The 23,060-nt window shown below is 39.3% G+C and overlaps 1 protein-coding gene across 2 annotated transcripts; it reads left to right on the forward strand.

Annotated features, from left to right (window-relative positions):
- The first annotated feature begins 9 nt into the window (after positions 1-9).
- Positions 10-17,970, forward strand: vps25 (vacuolar protein sorting 25 homolog). Of its 2 annotated transcripts, none has more exons than XM_043674987.2 (6): positions 10-157; positions 9,373-9,518; positions 10,180-10,233; positions 12,725-12,813; positions 15,901-15,976; positions 17,096-17,970. In XM_043674987.2, exons 1-6 carry the CDS (start codon positions 111-113, stop codon positions 17,206-17,208), a joined length of 525 nt encoding a protein of 174 aa, XP_043530922.1. In that variant the 5' UTR covers positions 10-110; the 3' UTR covers positions 17,209-17,970. The 2 variants fall into 2 exon arrangements, with proteins under 2 accessions (XP_043530922.1, XP_087833957.1); XM_087977831.1 differs by lacking the exon at positions 10-157 and adding an exon at positions 8,422-8,457 and having other exon boundaries at positions 9,350-9,518.
- The last annotated feature ends 5,090 nt before the right edge of the window (positions 17,971-23,060 follow it).

Here is a 23,060-nt window from a genome sequence, read left to right on the forward strand (position 1 = left end):
GAAAGGACTGAGGGGGAGGGGGGATTGTTTGAAGTGGGACTCTTTGTGCTGGTGCGTGATGTAGGAGGGAAGGTGTAAAGAAGCAGGACCTTCCTGTCCCGGCCTCCGCCATGAGCTTTGAGTGGCCCTGGCAGTATAACTTTCCTCCTTTCTACACGTAAGTCGCACTTTAATTGTTTAATCTTCGAGGAGACGCGGAGTTAAACATTAACCGATTCATGTGGAGAAGCTCCTGCAGTTTGAGGCCGAGAGAAAAATCACTTCCCCGCGCGGCCCGGAGAATCCCAAATGAGGAAATAGGGAGAAAGAAATGATTCCACCTCCATCCCCCAAACAAATCCTACACAGTTTTATCAAGACCTTTTCACACTTGAAGAGTAGACCCTTTGTAATAAAGTCTGGACTAATATATGCTTTCCTAACTATTTCCATGTTAATTCTCTGACATTCGTGTACATTGATACCCAGGTACGTTTTGAAAGTTACTGTTTTCAACTCTTATCATTTAAAACAAAATCTGCTATTCTGTTTTCCGTTCAAGGAGGGTGATTTCACGTTTTTCTACATTACAATTCCATCTGCCAGACTCTTGTTTGCTCAGTTATCCTGGCAAAAATCTTTGCACCCTCTTTACTTGCTCTTTGTACCTTTATGCCGCCTAATTTTGTATCATAAACTTGGATATGATGCACTCAGTTCCCTCCTCTAATTCTTTGATGTAGATCATAAATAGTTGAGGCTGAAGCACTTATTCGTGTTACAGAAAGCCAGCCTGAAAATGAGCCATTTATTTCTAGCCTGTATTTTGTATCCGTCAAATGAGTTCTTGCCCTGCTGTACTGTATTTCCCCAATTCCTTGAACCATATTTTTGTATTATGACATTTTCACTTTTCTTGAACAGCCTTCTGCAATTTGCTTATCAACCATACAATAAGATTCTTAATCTTTTGAGTTGAAACTTTATTGCTGGAACAGCACAGCAGGTCAGGCAGCATCCAGGGAACAGGAGATTCGACGTTTCGGGCACAGGCCCTTCTTCAGGAAACTTAATCTTTTGAATCAGGGCAAAATTCAAGGCTCCTTCCATACAGCTGCTGGCCTCCATTTATGTCTAATTGGAACTGAAATCCTCCTGTACCTGACCACCAACCATACCTGTACCATTTCTTAATCTAAGGACTGTGGCTGCTTCCTACATGTCTGGTTAATGCTTCCAGCAATTTTCTGTAGAATTTAGAACACTAAGAGGTGATCTTCCAAATATTAACAGGAAAAGACAGGATAGATAAAGATGAACTATTTCCATTGGTTGGAAATTCTAGAACTTGGGACATAGTCTGAGAATTAGGGCCTGGATGTTCAGGAGAGATGTTAGGAAACATTTCTACACACAAAGTTTAGTAGATGTTTGGAACTCTCTTTCTCAATTGGTAGTGTTAATTTTAAATCTGTGATAGATAAATTTTTGTTAAGCAAAAGTGTTAAGCAGGTAGTCCAAATGCAAGTGTATGGAGTTATTCAAAATTTGTGAGAAGATTTGTAGCTCGGGTGCTCGTCGTTGTGGTTCTGTTCGCCGAGCTGGGAATTTGTGTTGCAGACGTTTCATCCCCTGTCTCGGTGACATTCTCAGTGCTCGGGAGCCTCCCGTGAAGCACTTCTGTGATGTTTCCTCCGGCATTTATAGTGGTTTGTCTCTGCCGCTTCCGGTTGTCAGTTCCAGCTGTCCACTGCAGTGGCTGGTATATTGGGTCCAGACAGCCAGACTACTACGACCACTAGGACTCATAACAGCACACAAACCAACAGCCACTCGCAGACAACAACTCACCAGGACCAAGGACCCGATAACCAGCATGAGCAAAACCAACGTAGTGTACAAAATCTCATGCAAGGACTGCACAAAACACTACATAGGACAAACAGGAAGACAACTAACGATCCGTATCCATGAACACCAACTAGCCACGAAACGACACGACCAGCTATCTTTAGTAGCCACACACGCAGATGACAAGCAACATGAGTTCGACTGGGACAACACTACTATTATAGGACAAGCCAGAGAACAGCCAGGGAATTCCTAGAGGCATGGCACTCATCCACAGATTCTATCAACAAACACGTCGACCTGAACCCAATATACCGGCCACTGCAACGGACAGCGGGAACTGACAACCAGAAGCGGCAGAGACAAACCACTATAAATGCCGGAGGAAACATCACAGAAGCGCTTCACAGGAGGCTCCCGAGCACTGAGGATGTCACCTAGACAGGGGACAAAACGTCTGTATGGAGTTATGCCACAGATCAGGCATAGTCTCACTGAATGGTGAAATATTGTTCTAAGGACTAATGGCCATCACCTGTTCCTATGTTCCTCAGTTGATGTCATGTAATGTCTATACCTCAGACTCCAGGTAAACATCCCTTGCTGACATTTTTCAAGCTGAAATCAGTTATTGCAAATACAGTTGTTCAGGATTATGATGCTGTCCGCAAACACACTCATGCTGCATTGGAGTACACCACCTGCACCACCAACATGTACAACTTTGTTTTATTTATTTACAATGATTAAAATTTATGCATTTAATAAGTTTTAGTTATTTGTTAGTTCCTAAAATATTGATTTAATCTAGCTTAAGTTAGAAGTAGGTTAACTGGCATGTTCTGTAAAATAGTCCCTATCAACTGTACTTGTACTGTGACTTCATCTTGAATTTTCTTCTTAGAATCAATTTTCTCTGTTTGTGCTGTGTGGACTTTGGTTTCAACTCTGGGACTGCTTCCTGTATGCTCCTTGCTTTCTAAGGTCCCTGAAGTTCAAACCTACAAATTACAAAAAAAATGTTTTGCACTCCATTTTCTAGTTCCATTGTTTGCACTTTATTTTTAATTACAGTACAGTCAGGAGAATCACCAACCATTGCACAGTTTTCAACATGGGTCGGTTGAGCAGGCTTGATGTATTTGTATACGGTATCAGCAACAAAAGATTTAAGGGAGTGGTTTAAGTGTAAAAACCTGAAGTAGAATGTGACTTGTGTTGTAGGTTGCAAAACACATCAGATTTGTCACAGGATTTTGTTCATAGAGATGTACAGCATGGAAACAGGCCCTTCAGTCCAACCCGTCCATTGGATATCCCAACCCAATCTAGTCCCACCTGCCAGCACCTGGCCCATATCCCTTCAAACCCTTCCTATTCATATACCCATCCAAATTCCACCAATCACTCAGTATTGCTTTACTCATTCCAGCTGATTTAACAGGAGGTTGGAGAGGCTCATTAATCAACTCATATTTTTCAGAGTTTCACAAGCTTGAAAGTCTGTCATACCTTTAATATAACAGTAATGCAAAACGCTTTAACAGAATAGTCATAGTCTATTTTTGTTCACCACACTTCTTGGCCAATCATTGCAGCTTTTGATCACTCTGGGTATAAAGCAGTATTCCTATCCTAAACTTATCTTTCACAGTCCTGAAATGTATGATCCTTCTTGCCCTCCCCAGCATATCTGATTCTTACTTCATTCATGAAATGTGATCACCACTGACTGGGCCATTTATTGCCAATTCCCAATTGTACAGGATAGTATAATTATGAGCTACCTTCTTGAACTGCAGTCATTCTTGAGATATAGATACACCCATATTACATGGATATTACATGGGTTCCAGCATTTTGTTGCAGCAACAGTGAAGGTACAACAGTATAGTTCTAAGTCAGGAACATGGGTGGCTTGGAGGAAAGCTTGCAAGTGGTGTATCAAGTATCCTTACCTACCTGGTGGCAGAAGTCGTTGGTTTGGAAGGTGCTGCCAAAGGAACTTTGGTGAGTTGATGCAGTACATCCATAGATGATGCACACTGCCGCTGTTGTGCACCTGACGTAGTGTGGGGATGCATGTTGAAGGTGATAGATGAGTTGTCAATTAATCAGACTCTCTTGTCCTTGTGATGTTGACCTGTTTGAATGCTGTTGGAGCTGTAGTTACCCAGGCAAATGCAGAGTGTCCTTCCCCCTTCATGATTATAGAAGGAGGGTAGACACTGGGGGTACAAAGACAACTTATTTGCCACAGAACTCCTTGCCTCTGACATTCTCATAACCCCAAGTTGTAAATAATGATGGATATATCATTGAATAGAGAAGTGAGGACTGCAGGTGCTGGAGGTCAAAGTCGAGAGTGTTCCTGATGAAAGGTTTATGCCCGAAACGTAAATTCTCCTGCTCTTCGGATGCTGCCTGACCTGCTGTGCTTTTCCAGCATCACACTCTCGACCCTTGTGTCGTTGAATGTCGGGGGAGATAGTTAGATTCTGTCTTGTATGAAATGCTCATTGCCTGGTATTTGTATGGAGTGAATGGTACTTGGCACTTATCAGCCTGAGCTGCTTATTGTCCGGGTCTTGCTGCATATGGAAAAGAGTTGCTTCCATATCTGAGGAATAACAAATGGTGTTGAATATTATGCAGCCATCAGCAAACATTGAGAGTCCTGACTTTATGATGGAGGAAGTGTCATTGATGTAGCAGCTGAAGATGGTTGGGATACTACTCTGCAGAACATCTGCAATCTTGAGTTGCTAGGTCTGTTTGACACCCAGCTCATTTAGTATGTTAGCTCTGCCACACAACAGGTAGAGGGTGACTTCAATGCAAAGACAGCCCGGAGTCTCCACAAGGGCTGTGCATTGGTCATTGACAGATGTAGCTGCAAAAGGAAGACTGGTGAAGACAAGCTCCAGTAGGTATTCACTCATTCTTCTAAACCCAATCTCACAACTCTTCAGACTGGACCATCTCGGTTAGTAGTGGTGTTACACTTGGCCCCAGCTAGAGTACATTCTGTGCCCTTGCTACCTTTGCCATCCAATGGATGTTCAGCATGGAGAAGTGCTGATTGATTAGCCAAAGAGGGGATTGTAGTCAGTGGTAATCAGCATAAGGTTTCCATGATGTCGTGTGACTTTAAAAGGTCAAGTTAATGTTGACAACTCTCTCTCAACTGTATGCAACTCAGTTTCTACTTCTGAGCAGTTTGGCTGGCTAGTGGGACAGGTCAGGTGTCTTGGATATTATCTGCCATGTATAATTCAGTGACTATCACAGTGTCTGTCTATTACTTAACTAGTCTGTGGGACAGCTTTTCTAATTTTGGTATAAGTCCCAGATTTTGTTAGGGAGGGCTTTGCAGGAACAACAGGCTGGACGTGCTGCTGCTGTTTCTGGTACCCAGGTTGATGTCTTTTTTTTCCATTGATATCACCCAAGTGATTTGTTTGCTAGGCTATTTCAGAGTGAGTGATTCCTGATGAAGGGCTCATGCCTGAAACGTTGATTCTCCTGCTCCTCGAATGCTGCCTGACCTGCAGTGCTTTTCCAGCACCGCACTCTCGACTCTGATCTCCAGCATCTGCAGTCCTCACTTTCTTCTATTTCAGAGTCAACTACATTGCCATGAGAATAAAAAGAGAAATTCTTGGAGAAACTCAGTAGGTCTGGCAGCATCCGTGGAGAGAAAGCAGAGCTAGCATTTCAGGTCCAATGATCTTTCTTCAGAAATAGATAATAGTTCAGAAAAGGTGATATACATTCTGTTGGCAGGGACACAGGGAGGATGTGTGTGTGTTTATATATGAATGTGTATGTAAAGAAGGAAATGGAGTCTAGAGGGAGAGAAAGACAGTTAAGCAGACAAAGAGGTGGATAATGGTAAACAACGAAAACAGAGAAGCTATTAACGGGGACCATAATTAGTTGAAAATGGGTTAGCTTTACTGAAAGCAGCCCGTGTCATGAAAGGTTCAGAGGTCTGGAGAAAGGTAAAGGACATGGTCACCATTAAAATTAGTTTTTAATTTCAATATATTAATTACATTCAAATTTCACTACCCGCTTTGGTGGGATTCAAATTCATGTTCGTAGAGTACTAGCTTTATCCACTGGATACTAGTTCAGTGACGTTCCACTGCCTTTCCTTTCTGATAGTACAGTTTTGAGCTTATATATCTACCCCTAAGTATTAGACACCTCAATAAGGGCCCTCTGATATACTTCTTTTGAGGCTACATTTAGCAAATAATTCATTGCACATGCTGTTAATGCTGGTGTTTGGCCTCATGTTATTTCGATGGCTATAACCACTGAAGCTGATTGGTGCATCTGCCTGTAGTTGCCTGACATCAATGATTAGAGACTTCAGCATTCAAAGACATTCCAAGAAAATTTGCAAAGAAATAATCAGACAAAATTTGAGACCAAGTCAAAAAGGGAAATACTGATTCTAACATGATGAAGTAAGTATTCAATAAGAGAAAGAAATGGTGAAATAGAGCTAGTGGCATAGGGAATCCACATTTGGAAGAATACACAGTTCTTGAAAGGTCATAGATCTTTTAGGGAGTGACATGGAGAGGTTGAACGTAAGGATGTGATATTACCCTGATATACTGCACTTCTCTCCAGTTAAAGTAGTGGGCTGGATGATATCTATATAACGATATCTATCCTATGAAATTTCTAATAGACTAGATGGGGCAGTTGTCTGTTTCCTGGCATTGGATACTTACAAATTCATCTGCACCTCCACACACATCATTTACTGCATCCGCTGCACCCGATGTGGCCTCCTCTACATTTGGGAGACAGGCCGCCTACTTGCGGAACGTTTCAGAGAACACCTCTGGGACACCCACACCAACCAACCCAACCGCCCTGTGGCTGAACACTTTAACTCCCCCTCCCACTCCGCCAAGGACATGCAGGTCCTTGGCCTCCTCTATCGCCAGACCATGGCAACATGACACCTGGAGGAAGAGCGCCTCATCTTCCGCCTAGGAACCCTCCAACCACAAGGGATGAATACAGATTTCTCCAGCTTTCTCATTTCCCCTTCCCCCACCTTATCTCAGTCCCAACCCTCGGACTCAGCACTGCCTTCTTGACCTGCAATCTTCTCCCCGACCTCTCTGCCCCCACCCCCTCTCCGGCCTATCACCCTCACCTTAACCTCCTTCCACCTATCGCATTCCCAACGCCCCTCCCCCAAGTCCCTCCTCCCTACCTTTTATCTTAGCCTGCTTGGCACACCCTCCTCATTCCTGAAGAAGGGCTTATGCCCGAAACATCGATTCTCCTGCTCCTTGGATGCTGCCTGACCTGCTGCACTTTTCCAGCAACACATTTTTCAGCTCTGATCTCCAGCATCTGCAGTCCTCACTTTCTCCTATTGGATACTTATTGGCTAGTTTTTCTAATAGCTTAATTAAGATAATGAACAATTGAGTCCCATAGACCAGAAGGATGTCCAGGCAACATTCTGGATGCTACAGTTGGCCTTAGCTGTGATGTTAGAACAGGTGGAGATCCACTAGAGTTCCCATTCCTGATTGCCACATAGCAACTCTTGCATGTGAAGGTCCAATGAACACCAAATTAGGTAAACCTTCAGGTGAATAAACTGCAGTTATCAGGTTTCACATATCAAATGACCAAGAAACTGGAGAGTGGCTAATGTTCATGAAACTGTACTCCAGCAATGAGCCAACCCCTTTTGGAGTGAAAGGGAGAAAATTTAATATTTTTTATCAAAGTAGAAGTCTGTGTTCTGTTACCTGTATTTATGTTTTTTTGTCTTCTCAATGAAACACGTTTAGCTGTAGACTTAACAGAAAAGTCCACACGCATTGTGAATCATGCTTTGCAATTTGTGATTTTGAAATTGGGTTCTACCTTTGGAGCCTCTGGAAGGATCTTTACGGGGGTTGCGCAGTTCCCTGGACCAGTCAAATGCTGAAAGGGGGGAGGGAATGTAAATAATTAAATCTCTTACTGCTTGTCTTGCTTTATTGGGAAATGTAATTTTAAAGTTTAAACAAAAAAATTGCTAAATAAAAACAGAAGTCCAAAAGTTAACCACATACGTCAATGGATGTTCACTTTACCCATCATTAAGTCACTAATAGTGATTGTTGGTTAGGCTGGACTGCTAAATATAGCTCAATTGCAAAAGGCAAGTTTTATTTTAAGAAAGGTCCAGTATTCAATGTTTTACCCCAGCGCTGGCAAGGAAAGAATCTTCCATGGATGTATTAAAACAAGTGAAACCTCTCTGTAAACAGAAATATAAAAGCCTGACTGAATTCTGGTGTGTGTGTACGACCAAGAAGCTATTAAACACCAAATATTTTATTTTAATCTCCAGTTTGATCTTACCTTCTGTGAATTTTGCGTACACAACCTGTCACAGGCAGGTTGGAGTGATGAAATTAATATATATTGTGGTTTGCTGATTGATGAAAATACTTACTTCCAGGCAACAAAAAGACAATTGTAAAGGGTTTTTTTCCACTCCCACTTCAGATTCCTGTATCCAAACTACAGTCAAAAACAGCCACCTTCAGTAGGAGTTGCATTAGTTCCAGAATGTTGTCATCACGTATAGCGGTCAGTCTTTCCAAATGTTAACGCTGTGAGCAAATGTCAGTCATTTCCCCCTGATTTGATAAGGGTCAGTATACTAGATTGTAGTTACAAACGTTTCATCTAAGGTGGAGTAGTGATACATTTCATGTGGGATTAAAGCACACATTGGTCAAACAAGGACAGCAGATTAAGAAACTAAATGTAGGATGAGTTGGGAATAGAATATTAAGTGTTGATTAAGAAATCAGTTGGAAAGGTGTGCAGGAAGTGTGAATGAACAATAGGTCTCGATGTAATCAATATCTCATAAGATAAAGAAGCAAAGTTGCTGAAGGGCATGTTGGTCATGTGTTAAAATGACTGGAGGTCAATGAATACATATTTCACATGCGCAGAATGAGGGAAGTAGTTTCACAATGATATTGCATATTAATATTGCATATTAACCTGGCACTTTACTCAGAACATGCATGCTTACCTTTCATAATTGGTCTTAAATAGCATACTTTAAGAACTTTTAGGTGACAGTGGTCAGAGGATGCATTCACAAAATCCAATGAGCTATTGGTTTGAGAGTATAATCGGTTTTGCATAAGTTCATTAAGTTATTAATCGAGTGATTATTTCTATCTATTGTTTCTATGAACCTTTATTTTATAGTTATAGATAAGGATTATCCTGAGTCCTATGCACAAATTCTAATATGATATTCATAGTAATGTTGATCAACTAATCCACTGAAATAAAGAAATGTCTGAAATCTTTTAAAAAATGTGTTTCATTGTATTGAAATATCTCATATAGTAAATTACTTTTAGGTGTGTTACTTTTTATCAGAACAAACTATATTCTTATTTTTAAAGTGAATCATGTTAAATTATTTAGAGAGCAGGAAATATTGTTACCTCTACAGTTTTTTTCCTTGTCCAACTTTAGGCTACAGCCAAATGTTAATACCCAGCGTAAGCAGCTGGCAGCATGGTGTTCATTGGTGCTCTCCTACTTACGTTATCACAAGCTTTATACTGTCGATGTTTTGGAAGTCCAAGAAAGCCCACTCTTCCACAATAAGAAGATCCAACGTATCCTTTACTGCATCAGCCTCTGTGATGGAGAAAGATTGAACTTTGTTAAACGTTAGGCCTAGATTTTTTTTGTTGTTTCACAGTTATGCACCCAAGCTTAAATGCTTAAGTCCTCATCCTACAGCTTGTTCATTAATCCATTCTGACCATTTTTCCAACCTTCCTTTGTACACTTCTTGTGCACAGTCACTCACATGTCATTTGCCAATATAATTGCTTAAGTTCATACACTCTCCAAGGCTCAAATGTTCCCTCAGTTAAATGTGTCCTGAGTTATGAGCAATACTGAAAATTGGACTATTAACCTCAGTAAGACTTACAGTGACAGTATCTAATTATTGATAATATCTGCTTTGGTATGACACAAATCAGTGGTTTGTGCTATCGTAGATATCCTATCTGTGCTGCACACACTGACCCTGGTGAATGGACTTTCCAAAGCAGGTACTGACTGGATCTCTCAGCACTCCAATTCAGCAACACCATCCCTTCAAAACACAAGTTAAATGCAATGTAGTGGACAATTTTTACATCTATATTGTGTGTTAGGAAACAGAGTCACTTGGTGGAGGAATATTGTTTTGCCTCTAAAAGGCAGGTCAGTGCTAGTCAGTATTATCAAAGAAGCAAGATATTTCCCTTAACTTTGTTGTTAAAGGAAAGCTTCCCATAGAAGCTATCCAAGTTGTATTCGAAGAACTCCGGAAAAAAGGTAGGTGCACAGGATAAACTGAGTTTACAAGCATTTACTTGTAAAATTTCTTCTAAGCTCATGCTAGATTTTTCCTTGTAAAGAGCTCTAAATAAAAATTGCTTCATCACTTCATACATATTGTTTCTATACAGGTACATTTTCTTATTACTATCTAAACTACTCAATGGGCTGTCAGGTGGCTCACATGCACACAACATATACAGCAGTATGGGATCATGCTTACTGAGGTACTTCTTAATTGAATTAACTAATTTCAGAAACATTTGGGCAGGAAGGCAAAATCATCCAAGGTGTGGATTCTTAAAGTCACTTCTTGTGTGGGATCATAGAGTCATAGAGATGTACAGCACAGAAGCAGACCCTTTGGTCCAACTTGTCCATGCCGACCAGATATCCTAAATTAATCTAGTTTCATTTGCCAGTATTTGACGCATATTCCTCTAAACCCTTCCTATTCATATACCCATCCAGATGCCATTTAAACCTTAGAATTGTACCAGCCTCCACCAGTTCCTCTGGCAGTTCATTACATACATGCACCACCCTTTACGTGAAAACGTTGCCCCTTAGGTCCCTTTTAGGGCGAGAAGGGAAAGATTTAAATGTATGCCCTCTAGTTCTTGACTCCCCCAACCCAGGGAAAATATCTTGTCTATTTATCCTGTCCATGCCCCTCATGATTTTATAAATCCCTCCAAGGTCACCCCTCAGTATCTAATTCTTCAGGAAAAACAGCCCCAGCCTGTTCAGCCTTTCCCGATAGTTCAAACTTTCAAATCTTGGCAATATCCTTGTAAATCTTTTCTGAACCCTTTCAAGTTTCACAACATCCTTCTGATAGGAGGGAGACCAGAATTGCATAATGTATTCTAAACATAGCTTAACCAATGTCCTATATAGTCACAACATTACCTCCCAACTCCTATATTCAATGCTCTGGCCAGTAAACGCCATCTTCCCTATCCTTTCTACCTGAGACTCCACTTTCAAGGAACTATGAACCTGCATTCCAAGATCTCTTTGTTCAGCAACACTCCACATTGTGTATAAGTTCTGCCCTGATTTGCCTTTCCCAAATGCAATACTTCACATTTATCTAAATTAAACTCCATCTGCCACTCCTCAGCCCATTGGCCTATCTGATCAAGATCCTGTTGTTCTCTGAAGTGACCTTTGCTGTTCACTACACTTCCAATTTTGGTGTAATCTGCAGACTTCCTATGTTTGCATCCAAATTGTTTATATAAATGATGAAAAGCAGTGGAACCAGCACTGATCCTTGTGGCACACCATTGGTCACAGGCCTCCAGTCTGAAAAGCATCCCTCCACTACCACCCTCTGTCTTCAACCTTCCAGCCAGTTCTGTATCGAAATGGCTAGTTCTCCCTGCATTTCATGCAATCTAACCTTGCTAACCAGTCTATCATGGGGAACCTTGTCGAATGCCTTACTGAAGTCCAAATACACCATGTCCACCGCTCTGCACTCATCAATACTCTTTGTTACTTCTTCAAAAAACTCAAATCAGGTTAGTGAGACAGGATTTCCCATGCACAATGTCATGTTGACTATCCCTAAGCAGTCCTTGCCTATCCAAATACATGTCAATCCTATTCCTAAGGATTCCCTTCAACTACTTGCCCACCACCGATGTCAGAGTCACTGATCTGTAGTTCCCTGGCTTTTCCTTACCACCTTCCATAAATAGTGGCACCATGTTAACCAACCTCCAGTCCTCTAGCACCATACCTGTAACTATGGATGATCCAAATATCTCAGCAAGGAGTTCAGCAATCACTTCCCTATACTTCCCACAGAGTTCTAGGGTACATCCAATCAGATTCTGGGGACTTATACACCTTTGTGTTTTAAGACATCCAGCAGCACCACCTCTGTAATGTAGACATTTTTCAAAATGTCACCATCTATTTCCCCATGTTATGTATCTTCCATATCCTTCTCTACAGTAAACACTGATGCAAAGTACTCATTTTGTATCTCCCCCGTCTCCTGTGGTTCCACACATAGGCTGCCTTGCTGATCTTTGAAGGGTCCTATTCAGCCCGTAGTTACCCTTTTGTCCTTAATGTATTTATAAAATCCCTTTTGGATTCTCCTTAACCCTATTTGCAGGAAACATAGTCGGTGAGAACAAGTGAGGCCAGCATTGACAAATTATGTACTTTCATTATGGTGTCAAATAGTATGACACTAGACTTGTAAACTCGTAAAGGCGAAAGTGAGTACTGCAGATGCTGAAGGTCAGAGTCAAGATCAGACACTTGAGGAATTCCTGATAAGGGCTTTTGCACAAAACATCAATTTTCCTGCTCCTCGGATGCTGCCTGACCTGCTGTGATTTTCCAGCACTATCTAATCTTGTAAACTCACATGGTGAATGACTGCTGGGGTAACAGACAAGAGCACTGATACGCAGCCCAACATTTGTGTTTGAGGAATTTAATCTGTAATTTGCTTTGCTTTTAGGAAACTTAGAGTGGATTGATAAAAATAAAACTCGCTGTCTCATAATGTGGAGGAGACCCGAAGAGTGGGGGAAACTTGTGTATCAGTGGGTAAGAACTTGTTTTGCTGCATTCTTTCTTCATCTGTGTTCTGAACGCATTCCACATAAAACAGCAAACACCCTGATAAATACATACAGAAGAGAGAGTTTTTAAATTTGCCCAATTTGCCTCAAATTTTTCTTTTTTGTTGCATTTATTTTGTCAATCTTGTAGGGTAGTTGATGACAGGTAGAGCTTTCCTTAACAAAAACCTTTATGAATAGCAATATATCTGAACAGGATAGCATTGTGAAATTCTTTAGTTTTCAGTATTAACTGCACTAGCCTTCCATTTCACAAAAAAAAGCAAAGATCTGCAATTGCTGCAAATTAGAAACAAAATCATAAATTGCCGGAAAAACTCAACAGGTCTGGCAGCATCTGTGGAGAGAAAGCAGAGTTAACATTTTGGGTCCAATGACCCTTCCTTCGAACATTTCTGAAGAAGGATCACTGGACCCGAAATGTAAACTCTGCTTTCTCTCCACAGATGCTGCCAGACCTACTGGGTTTTTCCAGCAGTATGATTTTGTATCCAATTTACATCCATCCTTGTAGCTTCTCTCAGTGATACTCTCAATCTAATCCAAAATTGTCCAGAGGGCTATAATCAGTTCTCTTTATGGGCTTGGATTAACTAGGCCTGAGAGATTATTCAAATTAATTTCACTTCAGTTGTTGCATCCAACAATTAAAGCAGCCTTTCATCACACCAATCAACCATGGTTCCCAAAAGTGAAAGACCCATTTGGTAACCACTAACAATTGTTTTGAACACATACAAACTGCTTATTTTTTGATATGTATGAAATTACTTTTTCACCAACTTTGTAATTATTTTTGTTTTCTTTTGATTCCCAATTTAACTTGAAATGCACATACCATGCTGGTGCAGTTAGGTCCGAGTATGGTGATATTTATTCTATTTGTTGTCTGATTCTTGATGTTGATTGTATTCAAAAAAGCTGTAAAAAAAAATGCAAAATTCTCCTATTTACCCTATGCTATTGAACCTCAATGAGTAAAGATAGAAATTATTTTTCCTAACCTATTCTAAAGTCAGAAGACCGCATCAAATTATATTGTGGTAAAACTAATTTAGGAAATGAATGCTGGAAAATGCAGCAGGACAAGCAGCATTTGTGCAATAAAACAGTAACCGTTTCAGGTCAACAATCCTTCATCAGACTGCACCTTAAGAAAGATTCTTGACTCTCAAGGGAATGAAAGATTATTGGGGTGTATGCAGGAATGTAGAGTTGAGGGTAAAATCAGATCAGCCATGATCTTATTGAACGGTGGAGCAACTTGTAGGAGTCAAGTGGCTTGTTATTCCTTGCTTGCATGTTCAATTTCAGACTTTCAGCATACGCAATATTTTGCTTTTGTAATTTAGGATTTTAATGCTTCAAGAAAATAAATTCTGCTCCAAATGTTGTTTTATCCTTGTTGAAAACTATTGAGTTTCAAAGTTTACCTAATACATATATCCAGTTAATACAGCAATGAACCAAAGCTGGAAATTAGTATGTGAAATTTAATTTAGTAATGACCCAGAAAAGTCAAGACTTGCATTTATGCAGCACTTTATTGTATCGCAATACCTAAACTCACTTTTCATGCAATTAATTCTGTTGAGGCATAGCTATTGTTCTCAGCAAATGTAGCATTATATTTTATTCTTTCCTGGAGTGTACACATTGCTGGCAAGGCTAGCACTTGTTGATTACCTTCTCAAGGGGAATTAGGAATAGAGATGAACTGTCTTCTTGAACAGCTGCAGTCCATTTTGTGTAGGTACACCCCCATTGCGGTTAGGAAGGGAGGTTAGCAACAGTGACAGAATGGAGATTAATAATTGCAAGTCAAGGTTCTGTGTGGCTTGAAGTCGAATTTGCAGGTGGTAGTATTTTCATGTGTCTCCTGCCTTTGACCTTCAATGTGGTAGAGTTCAGGGCTTTGAGCGGTGTTCTTAAAGGACTCTTGGACAGTAGTTGGTTCACATTGTTGCCACCATGCCTTGGTGGTGGAGAAAGTGAATATTTAAGGTGGGTGAAGTGTAAATTAAATGAGTTGTTTACCTCTAGATGGTGTTGATATTTCTGAATGTGGTTAGAGCCGAACTCATCTAGGCAAATTGTGCAAAGCAGACTTCCAACGCTTTTTAGAATGAGGATGTTCAACATCCTCCAGAATTGTCTCTTAAGTCATTATAGTTCCTTGAAAGTGGAGTTGCAGGTAGTTGGATAGTGAAGCAGGTGTTAGGTGTGCTTTACTTTATTGGTCAGAGCATCGAGTATAGGAGTTGGGAGGTAATGTTACAACTGTACAGGACTATGGTTAGGTCATTTATGTAATATTCTGTGCAATTTTGGTCTCCTTCTTTGAGGAAGGATGTTGTGAAGCTTGAAAGAGCTCAGAAAAGATTTACAAGGATGTTGTCAGGGTTGGAAGATTTGAGCTATAGGGAGAGGTTGAACAGGCTGGGGCTGTTTTCTCTGGAGTGTCGGAGGCTGAGAGGTGACCTTGTAGAAGTTTATAAAATCATGAGGGAGAAAGTCTTTTCCCTGGGTTGGGGGAGTGCAGAACGAGAGGGGAAGAATATTTAAAAGGGACCTAAAGGGCAACTTTTTTCACACGGATGGTGTGTGTGTATGGGATGGGCTGCCAGTGGATGCTAGTACGATTACAACATTTAAAAGGCATCTGGATGGGTATATGAATAAGTAGGGTTTAGAGTGATATGGGCAAAGTGTTGGCAAATGGGACTAGATTAGGTTGGGATATTGGGTTGGCATGGACAATTTGGACTGAAAGGTCTGTTTCTGTGCTGCACAATTCTGACTCTATAAATATCAGTGAAGCAGGGCAGAATGTTATAGATGACCAAAATGGCATGTGTATATGAATTGGTTTTAAATGGAGCTGGCACCAGTTTTTCATTACAATCCAATTTTATACCGATCTCAACAGTGACAAGGATTCAATTATCTTAAAATTTACTTGTAATTACCTTGACCATAACGGTGCTCCTTCGGTACTGAGAGCCATTTGTTTTCTTTAAAGTTGCTTATGTTGGTATTAATGATCTTGCAGGTTTCAAAGAATGCCATGACAAATTCTGTATTTACATTTTATGAACTCTGTAATGGAGACGATACTGAAGGCGAAGGTAAGGAACATTGATAATTGCTGATCATTAATTGAGCACAGGGAACAAAAGACCAAGTCTCCTCCCTTCCAATTATTTGTTCTTGTATTTCTGTCCCTTTGTATATTCTGACATCTCGCATTTAGAATGCAACCAAGCATCCTTCTACACTTTAAATGCCATCACTTTTCTACAAACTCTTTTCATTGATACATGATTCTGTGTATTGTTCATAAAACTGGTTTGCCTACTTCTGATGAAGACAAGCCTGTAGCCACACAATTGTTTAAAAATAACCTTTCCAGATATGCTGTTCGGACAATCCAGAAGCAATAGACCAAAGTCCCTTAAGTTATGCTATTTTCATAAAGTTTGAAAACATAGATAAAGATTGCTCTATCAATTTATGACCTTATTTAAATCAAATAAGTTTACAGCCTAAGAGGAAATTACTTGGCCGATATATCTGTGGCAATCTTTAACTGAAGTTGTTTATTTTCCCATTTCCCTGCCCATTTAAATGGCGTTGAAATCTTTTCCTCAGTGTGGTAAAACATTGTGTATTCAAACAACTCTGTCGGTGAAGTACTATTTTCTAACCTTTCCCACAGTCTTGTAGCAATTATTCATCCTGTGTGCTGTCTTGTTATTTCATCAACTAATGGAATAATTTTGTGTTTCTCTTCTATCCCTTTGGTGGCAACACATCAATCCTACATTAGGAGTGGTCATCCTGTGCTTTCTATTCCATTAACTTTATGTTTAATAACATCATATTGCAAAATAAAATATGATTATTCAAGCAAAAGCATCCTTCAGTCTGGAGAGTAGAGTAATCCAATAAGAATGAAAACATTCTAATGCTAGAATCTCACATGAGCAAACACTGCAGTTAGTGAATAAAAAAGATAAATACCTTTTAATGCTTGACCTTTATCAAAAGTATCATACTGATGAAAGGTCAGATTATAAATTATAGTTTGCGTTTTTTCTAAAGGACAGGTCTTCCTTACCCTTCCGTCATTATAAAGAGCTTGCTAGCTTGTCCTTCATTCATCTAGTAAATTTTCATAAAATTATGTTGTCAAGAACGAAACTAGTCATGCTTTCATCACCAACTTTATATTCTGTCCTTTTTAGAGTTCCATGGTTTGGAGGAGTGGCTTCTGCTACGTGCATTGCAGTCTTTACAAGCTGAGCGAAAAGCAGAGATCATCACTCTTAATGACAGCAAAGGGGTCAAGTTCTTCTGATGGTATTCATGCTGATCTGAGCAGCTGCTGGACACGTACACAGATTATGTACAGAATAAAGACATTACAGTCAGTGGCAATGAAGACTAGCACCTGAGAAAGAACATATTGGATTGCAGATTTCCAGACACCAGACACATGGTGGCATGTCATTTCACGTTACTGTAATGCACAGCTTGGCTGCTTGCATTTACAATGTCCTTTTTATTCTTGTAATCTTAAAGCAGTTACAATTCCATGTACAGAATAGAAGTTGCAATGTTACTGAATGCACTGTACAAATCCCTGTGTATGCCAACAGAGAAAAAAGTTCAAGAGCAAGTTGTTTCGATATCGGTGAACAATCCAGGTACAGATTTGAAAGACGGAATTCAAAATAATGTAAACAGTAATCATTTATCTCTTTTAATTTTGCAATTCTGCCAGGTCACAAAAAAAGGTAAATTAACCAAAATAATTTGCAAAAGGGGCCTACCATCCCGCTTGGGCTTCAAAAAGTCTGTCAGCTTGAACTTACTCAGGGACAGTGACAGGGATTAGTTTATCCATTTCTCATTTGTTATGACTATACTTCAATCTGTATATCTTTTCTATTTAAGCTGCGTGTTTATTTTCTATAGGTGTCTTGTAAAGCATTAATAGCAGGGGAATCCTCTGCCAATACTGAGAGTTATGAGTGCTTACACAGCTTTGAACAATTGCAGTTTCCTTCTTTTTGGTTATATAATACTTGTAACTAGCCAAAATAAAAGGTAAAAATAATGATTGCAACATTGCTACCAATGAAACACAAACCTCATGAAAGTGCTAAGCATTCATAATGACTATATATTGCAAATCGGATTGTGCTGGGACTTCACACACTGGGGAAAATACCTGGAATAGAAGAAGTCGATCCAATTCCTACTGAAATAGGATACAGCTAGAAATTTCCACGGTTGGTGCAAAATCATCAAGCATGAAAACAGAACAATATATAACTATTGACTTATAACTTTTCAAAATTTCTCTTTATTGGTGTGTATTGAGTTAACTTTTATTGCAACCGCACCTCTCAAAAATTTCAACCCTGTTTTCAAGTGCTGAGATTTGATTTGAATGTCATATTTTGTGATTCAAGTCAATGTGACATAATATTATGTTCCTAATTTATTCTATTATCTGTATTGAAAAAAGTTTACAGTAGTGGAATTTTATGCTGTGAATTCCTGTCCTCTCCAGAAACTGAACCTATCTTCTGTGTTGAAGTTTCATTGAAGTATAGAGAGAGATTGTAGGGCATTATAGAGGCTGCTTCCATGTGGATACAACATTAAACTGAGGTCCAATCTACTATCTCAGGTGAATGTATCAGATTCCACAGACCTATGCCAAGGAGAACACCGTCATTCTCATACTTATTAGTCCTGACTAATGTTTATGCTAAGACTTAAGTCATTTAAAAAAAAACATCTGGATCATTTATCTTTTTACTGCTGTGGGAACTTGTTCTGCACAAACTGTCTGTCCCTTTTTCTCCATTCCTACAGTCACAGTTATTTTATTGGGAAGTTCAGAAGTTATATAAGGTACTAAATAATTAATGTTTTTTTTCTGCTATTAAAGGGTGAACACATGGTAATAAGTCTTAATGCAAGGGAACAACTCTAATCTGGCAGACATGATGTGGAGGTGCCAGTATTGGACTAGGGTGGACAAAGTCAAAAATCACATGAGACCAGGTTTATTTGAAACCTCAAGCTTTCAGAGCTTTGCTCCTCTGTCAAGTGGCAGAGATTATCCTTTTATTGATATCTGTGCAAGTTAGTCCGTGTAATTGTTTCTCCTTTTTGTTGAGATGCTTTACAATTCAAATTGCTGATTGATGACATAATTGTTCAAACAAAATCTTTAAGTAGGTTAAGAAATCAATTTGAATTCAGCAGTTATTTATAAATGATTGCATAAAATGGTAGCTGATTTGTGAAGTTTCATGGCTTCCATATCTTTTTAAACAGATATACTTCAAGCTTCTTATTAAAAGTCAGTTCTGAGGATTTTTTTTTAGAAAACGCTTTCTCAAAGTGTGTATTGCCTTTTTATTAATTCCAAATATTCAGATTGAGATTAGCATGGGTGAGAACTTGATTATCTCCAACTGAAAGGACATCTGACTTTTTCATCATCAATATTTGCTTGCATACTTGGTGTCCCATGGGCCATATATGAAAAATTAAAACAGAAAAAAACTGAATTCAAGAATAATCTGCCCCTCATGCCCACCATGAAAAAGTTACAAATTAACTACTTCAGTCTTCTCAGTTTCAGGGACTGACTGCAAGTATCAAGTGACCAAAATTTCACCAGCTGATACAACCTGTAAAGGAGACTATGCCAAATATCAGCAATAATACAGACACATCTAATCCACCATGTATACGTTCAGTAGCTCAGTGACAGAAACATTACTCTGGTATCAGAGTCCAGAACAAGGGGCCAACATTTTCTCTATCGCCCCCGCATACCACCATCACCAATGTTTTCCCAAATGCTCATGCAGTTGGAATTTTCACAACCTGAGATTGATAGGTTCATGTTAGGTAAGCCTGTCAAGGGATATTGAATCAATCCTTCCAATAATGGGATACCTAGAGATGTACTTCATTCTTCAGTTCAGCCAAACAATGTTTTTTATCAAGTTCTCACCAATACTAATCTCAAAATCCTAATTCCTCTACAACATTTTCAAACAAAAAATAACACCAAACTCATGAGAAGACATTAGGATGGATGATCAAAAACTTGATCAAAGTGTTGGGGTCAGGGAGTCCAGAACTAGAGGGCATAGGTTTAGGGTGAGAGGGGAAAGATATAAAAGAGACCTAAGGGACAACGTTTTCACACAGAGGGTGGTATGTGTATGGAATGAGCTGCCAGAGGAAGTGGTGGAGGCTGGTACAATTGCAACATTTAAGAGGCATTTGGATGGGTATATGAATAGGAAGGGTTTGGAGGGATATGGGCCAGGTGCTGGCAGGTGGGACTAGATTGGGTTGGGATATCTGGTCAGCATGGACGAGTTGGACTGAAGGGTCTGTTTCCATGCTGTACATCTCTGACTCTGGTAGGTTTTGAAGTCATCCTAAAGGAGGAAAGAAAGACAAAGATATTTAAGGAGGTAATTCCATTGATTAAGAGCTTAACACCTGAAGATAGGAAGATTATGGTGGAGGATTGAAATTGGAAATGTTTAAGTGGCCAGAATTGGATGAGACAGATTCCTGTGGATTCCACAACTTTTTTTTTAATCATACTCTGTTTCCTATCAGCTCCCATAGTAAATGATATCTCAACAGGGTACTTTAGACATGGTATTTGTTTATAAAATGCCTGTCAAGGATTATTGAAGAAAAGTAAAAGGACAGAAATAGCTAGCATTTCGAAAGTATACGAGTGAAGTGCCACCGGACTCTAGAAACAGGCAGAGGCAATTAAGCTCCTCAAACCTGTTTCACCATCCAGTTAGATGAACCTGAAACTCAATTTTTCTGCCCTTACTCTATAAGCCTTGATAAACTTGTGTCACAAAATCTATAACTTTCTGCATTTTGACTTAGCACTAACAACAAAGCAAGGGAAGAGTTCCATATCTTAATTACCCATTGTGAGAAAATGCTTTAAATCAAAGGATTAACACATTTTTTAGAAAGCTCTTTGCTTCCAATCTCATGGGATGTAGGTCCTTTTGAACTAATCTGCTGAGTTTGCTATTTCATTGGTACATTAATATAAATTTTTTAAAAAGACAAAGTTGCCATAATCCCACTCTCATTAGACAGGCAACTGGTGATGGTTTAACAATGCCTCACGCAAGGGGCAAAGTTGAGAAGATGGAACCTTCATGGTAATCTAAGTTGGTACAAGAATTGAACCTATGCTATTGGCATCACTACATCACAAACCAGCTGTCAAGCCTACTGTGCTGAATAACATCAATCTGAAGTGGATTAATTTTATTTTAAACAGGGTAAAGATAGCTAAGAACGGAAAGTCATTGTAAAAATTAGTTGAAATATGAAGACGTGTGCAGTCATTCAAAAAAGTCTAATCTGTCTGCAACTTTATAATTGGAGATTTGTCAAGCTGCACACAACAGTGTTTTTTAAATTCCAAAGCAGAGGCCATCAAGCCATCATTGTCTTTACTGGTTTCTGAACAAATGTCCTCTGCATTGTTTCTTGTAGCCTTCCATTGGCCTTCTGTTTTGTATCTAAATCGGAGAACAGCCTTCATCAGTTACTTGAAACCAAAATGAAAACATAGATTCCCTACTTTATCACAACAACATTAACATTGCTTCAAAAGTTTGCAATTTTGATTTCTCAAGTGCACTTGGCCTATTATAAATTGGTTTTAAATTTGCAACCAGCACTGAAAATATGAATATAAACTTACATGCAGATACAGAGATCAGGACCGAGTTGGTAAATGTTCATTAATGTGCAAGCAGCGGATTTTTCATCTTTGGAGTTTGAGAAACCCACGGTTGCTCATCATCATATGTAGGTGTGGGGAAAATTGGAGTTGGAGGGAACAGACTTGATAATCCAGGAAAGTGGATTAATAAGCCTTTCTTATGAGTCCCAATGTGAGTTATCACACAAAGAATAGTAGTAAACAACATTCAGGGCCTTTTCAATCCCAATCCTCATCTGACTGAATACACGATGGTTTTCTGCTTGTAGCATATTTTAATCACAGTTAGAAGTGAGGTAACCTAATTGCTCTCTGAACTGCATATTTAAACCTTCCTTTTGGCTTTGGGTTGGATGATTTTTTCCCACATGGGTAGCTAGCACTAAAAGCACTCCAGAGCCAAGAGAATATAGTTTACAATATGAAGACAAGTTTCTTGGCAGGTGAAAATATGTTTGCAAAAATAACTTTATTACATACAATGACTTTTTTCACTTTGCCTTGGAATTGCACACTGATATATATCGTGACTTGATCTAAAACAATGAGACAGTTTGTGCTAATCTTTGAAGAGCCTTTATGTGAGGCTGTGTTGCACTTATTTTAGCTCCGTTCATATTCCTGTGAAGAACTCAGTTTGACATTAGTGAAATAAATTAATCAATGTATTGTTTGCAGAGCGCCTACTTTGCATAATAATGCTATTTTAAAGTAAGGAAAGTGAAAATCCCATGATTAGGTACTCAGAAAAAGCAGCAAGGAAGCAATGTGTATGCAATAAGAGTGTATACCTCTTCTTGAATTGAGTTGTGAGTGGCTAAGAAATCACAAAGTTGGACTTTTTTAACCAGGAGCCTTAAAGCACAATGTTATTTTCAATTAGTTCCTATGTTAATTGATCATTTATGATGAATTTGAACAAAAATACTGTTCTAAAATATGTACATAGTGTTTAGCAACAGAAATTTAAGTAATGTTGATTATGTCCATGGCATCTCCAATCAAATCTAATTTAGGATTGCCTTTAATTGCATAAAATTATAATTTTAAATGAAAAATATAATCATAGAACAATTACAGAACAGACAAGACTATTTGGGTTTTTTTAAATTTATTCATGGGATGTTGGTGTCACTGGCTGGTCAGTATTTATGCCCATTCCTAGTTACCCTTGAAGGTGGTGATGAACTGCTTTCTTGAATTACTGCAGACCACGTGCATTGGTTTGACCCACAATGCTCTTAGGGAGCGAATTCCAGGATTTTTACCCAGCGACAGGGAACGAATGTCAATACCTATCCAAGTCAGGGTGATGAGTTGCTTGGAGGGGAACTATCTGCTGCCACTAATCTTCTAAATGAAAGTGATCATGGGTTTGGAAAGTGCTGTCTAAGGAT

The sequence above is a fragment of the Chiloscyllium plagiosum genome, unplaced genomic scaffold (genome assembly GCF_037043375.1).
Source record: "Chiloscyllium plagiosum isolate Xiang-an unplaced genomic scaffold, Cpla_swu_hap1 HiC_scaffold_32, whole genome shotgun sequence".
Classification (NCBI taxonomy): Eukaryota; Metazoa; Chordata; class Chondrichthyes; order Orectolobiformes; family Hemiscylliidae; genus Chiloscyllium; species Chiloscyllium plagiosum.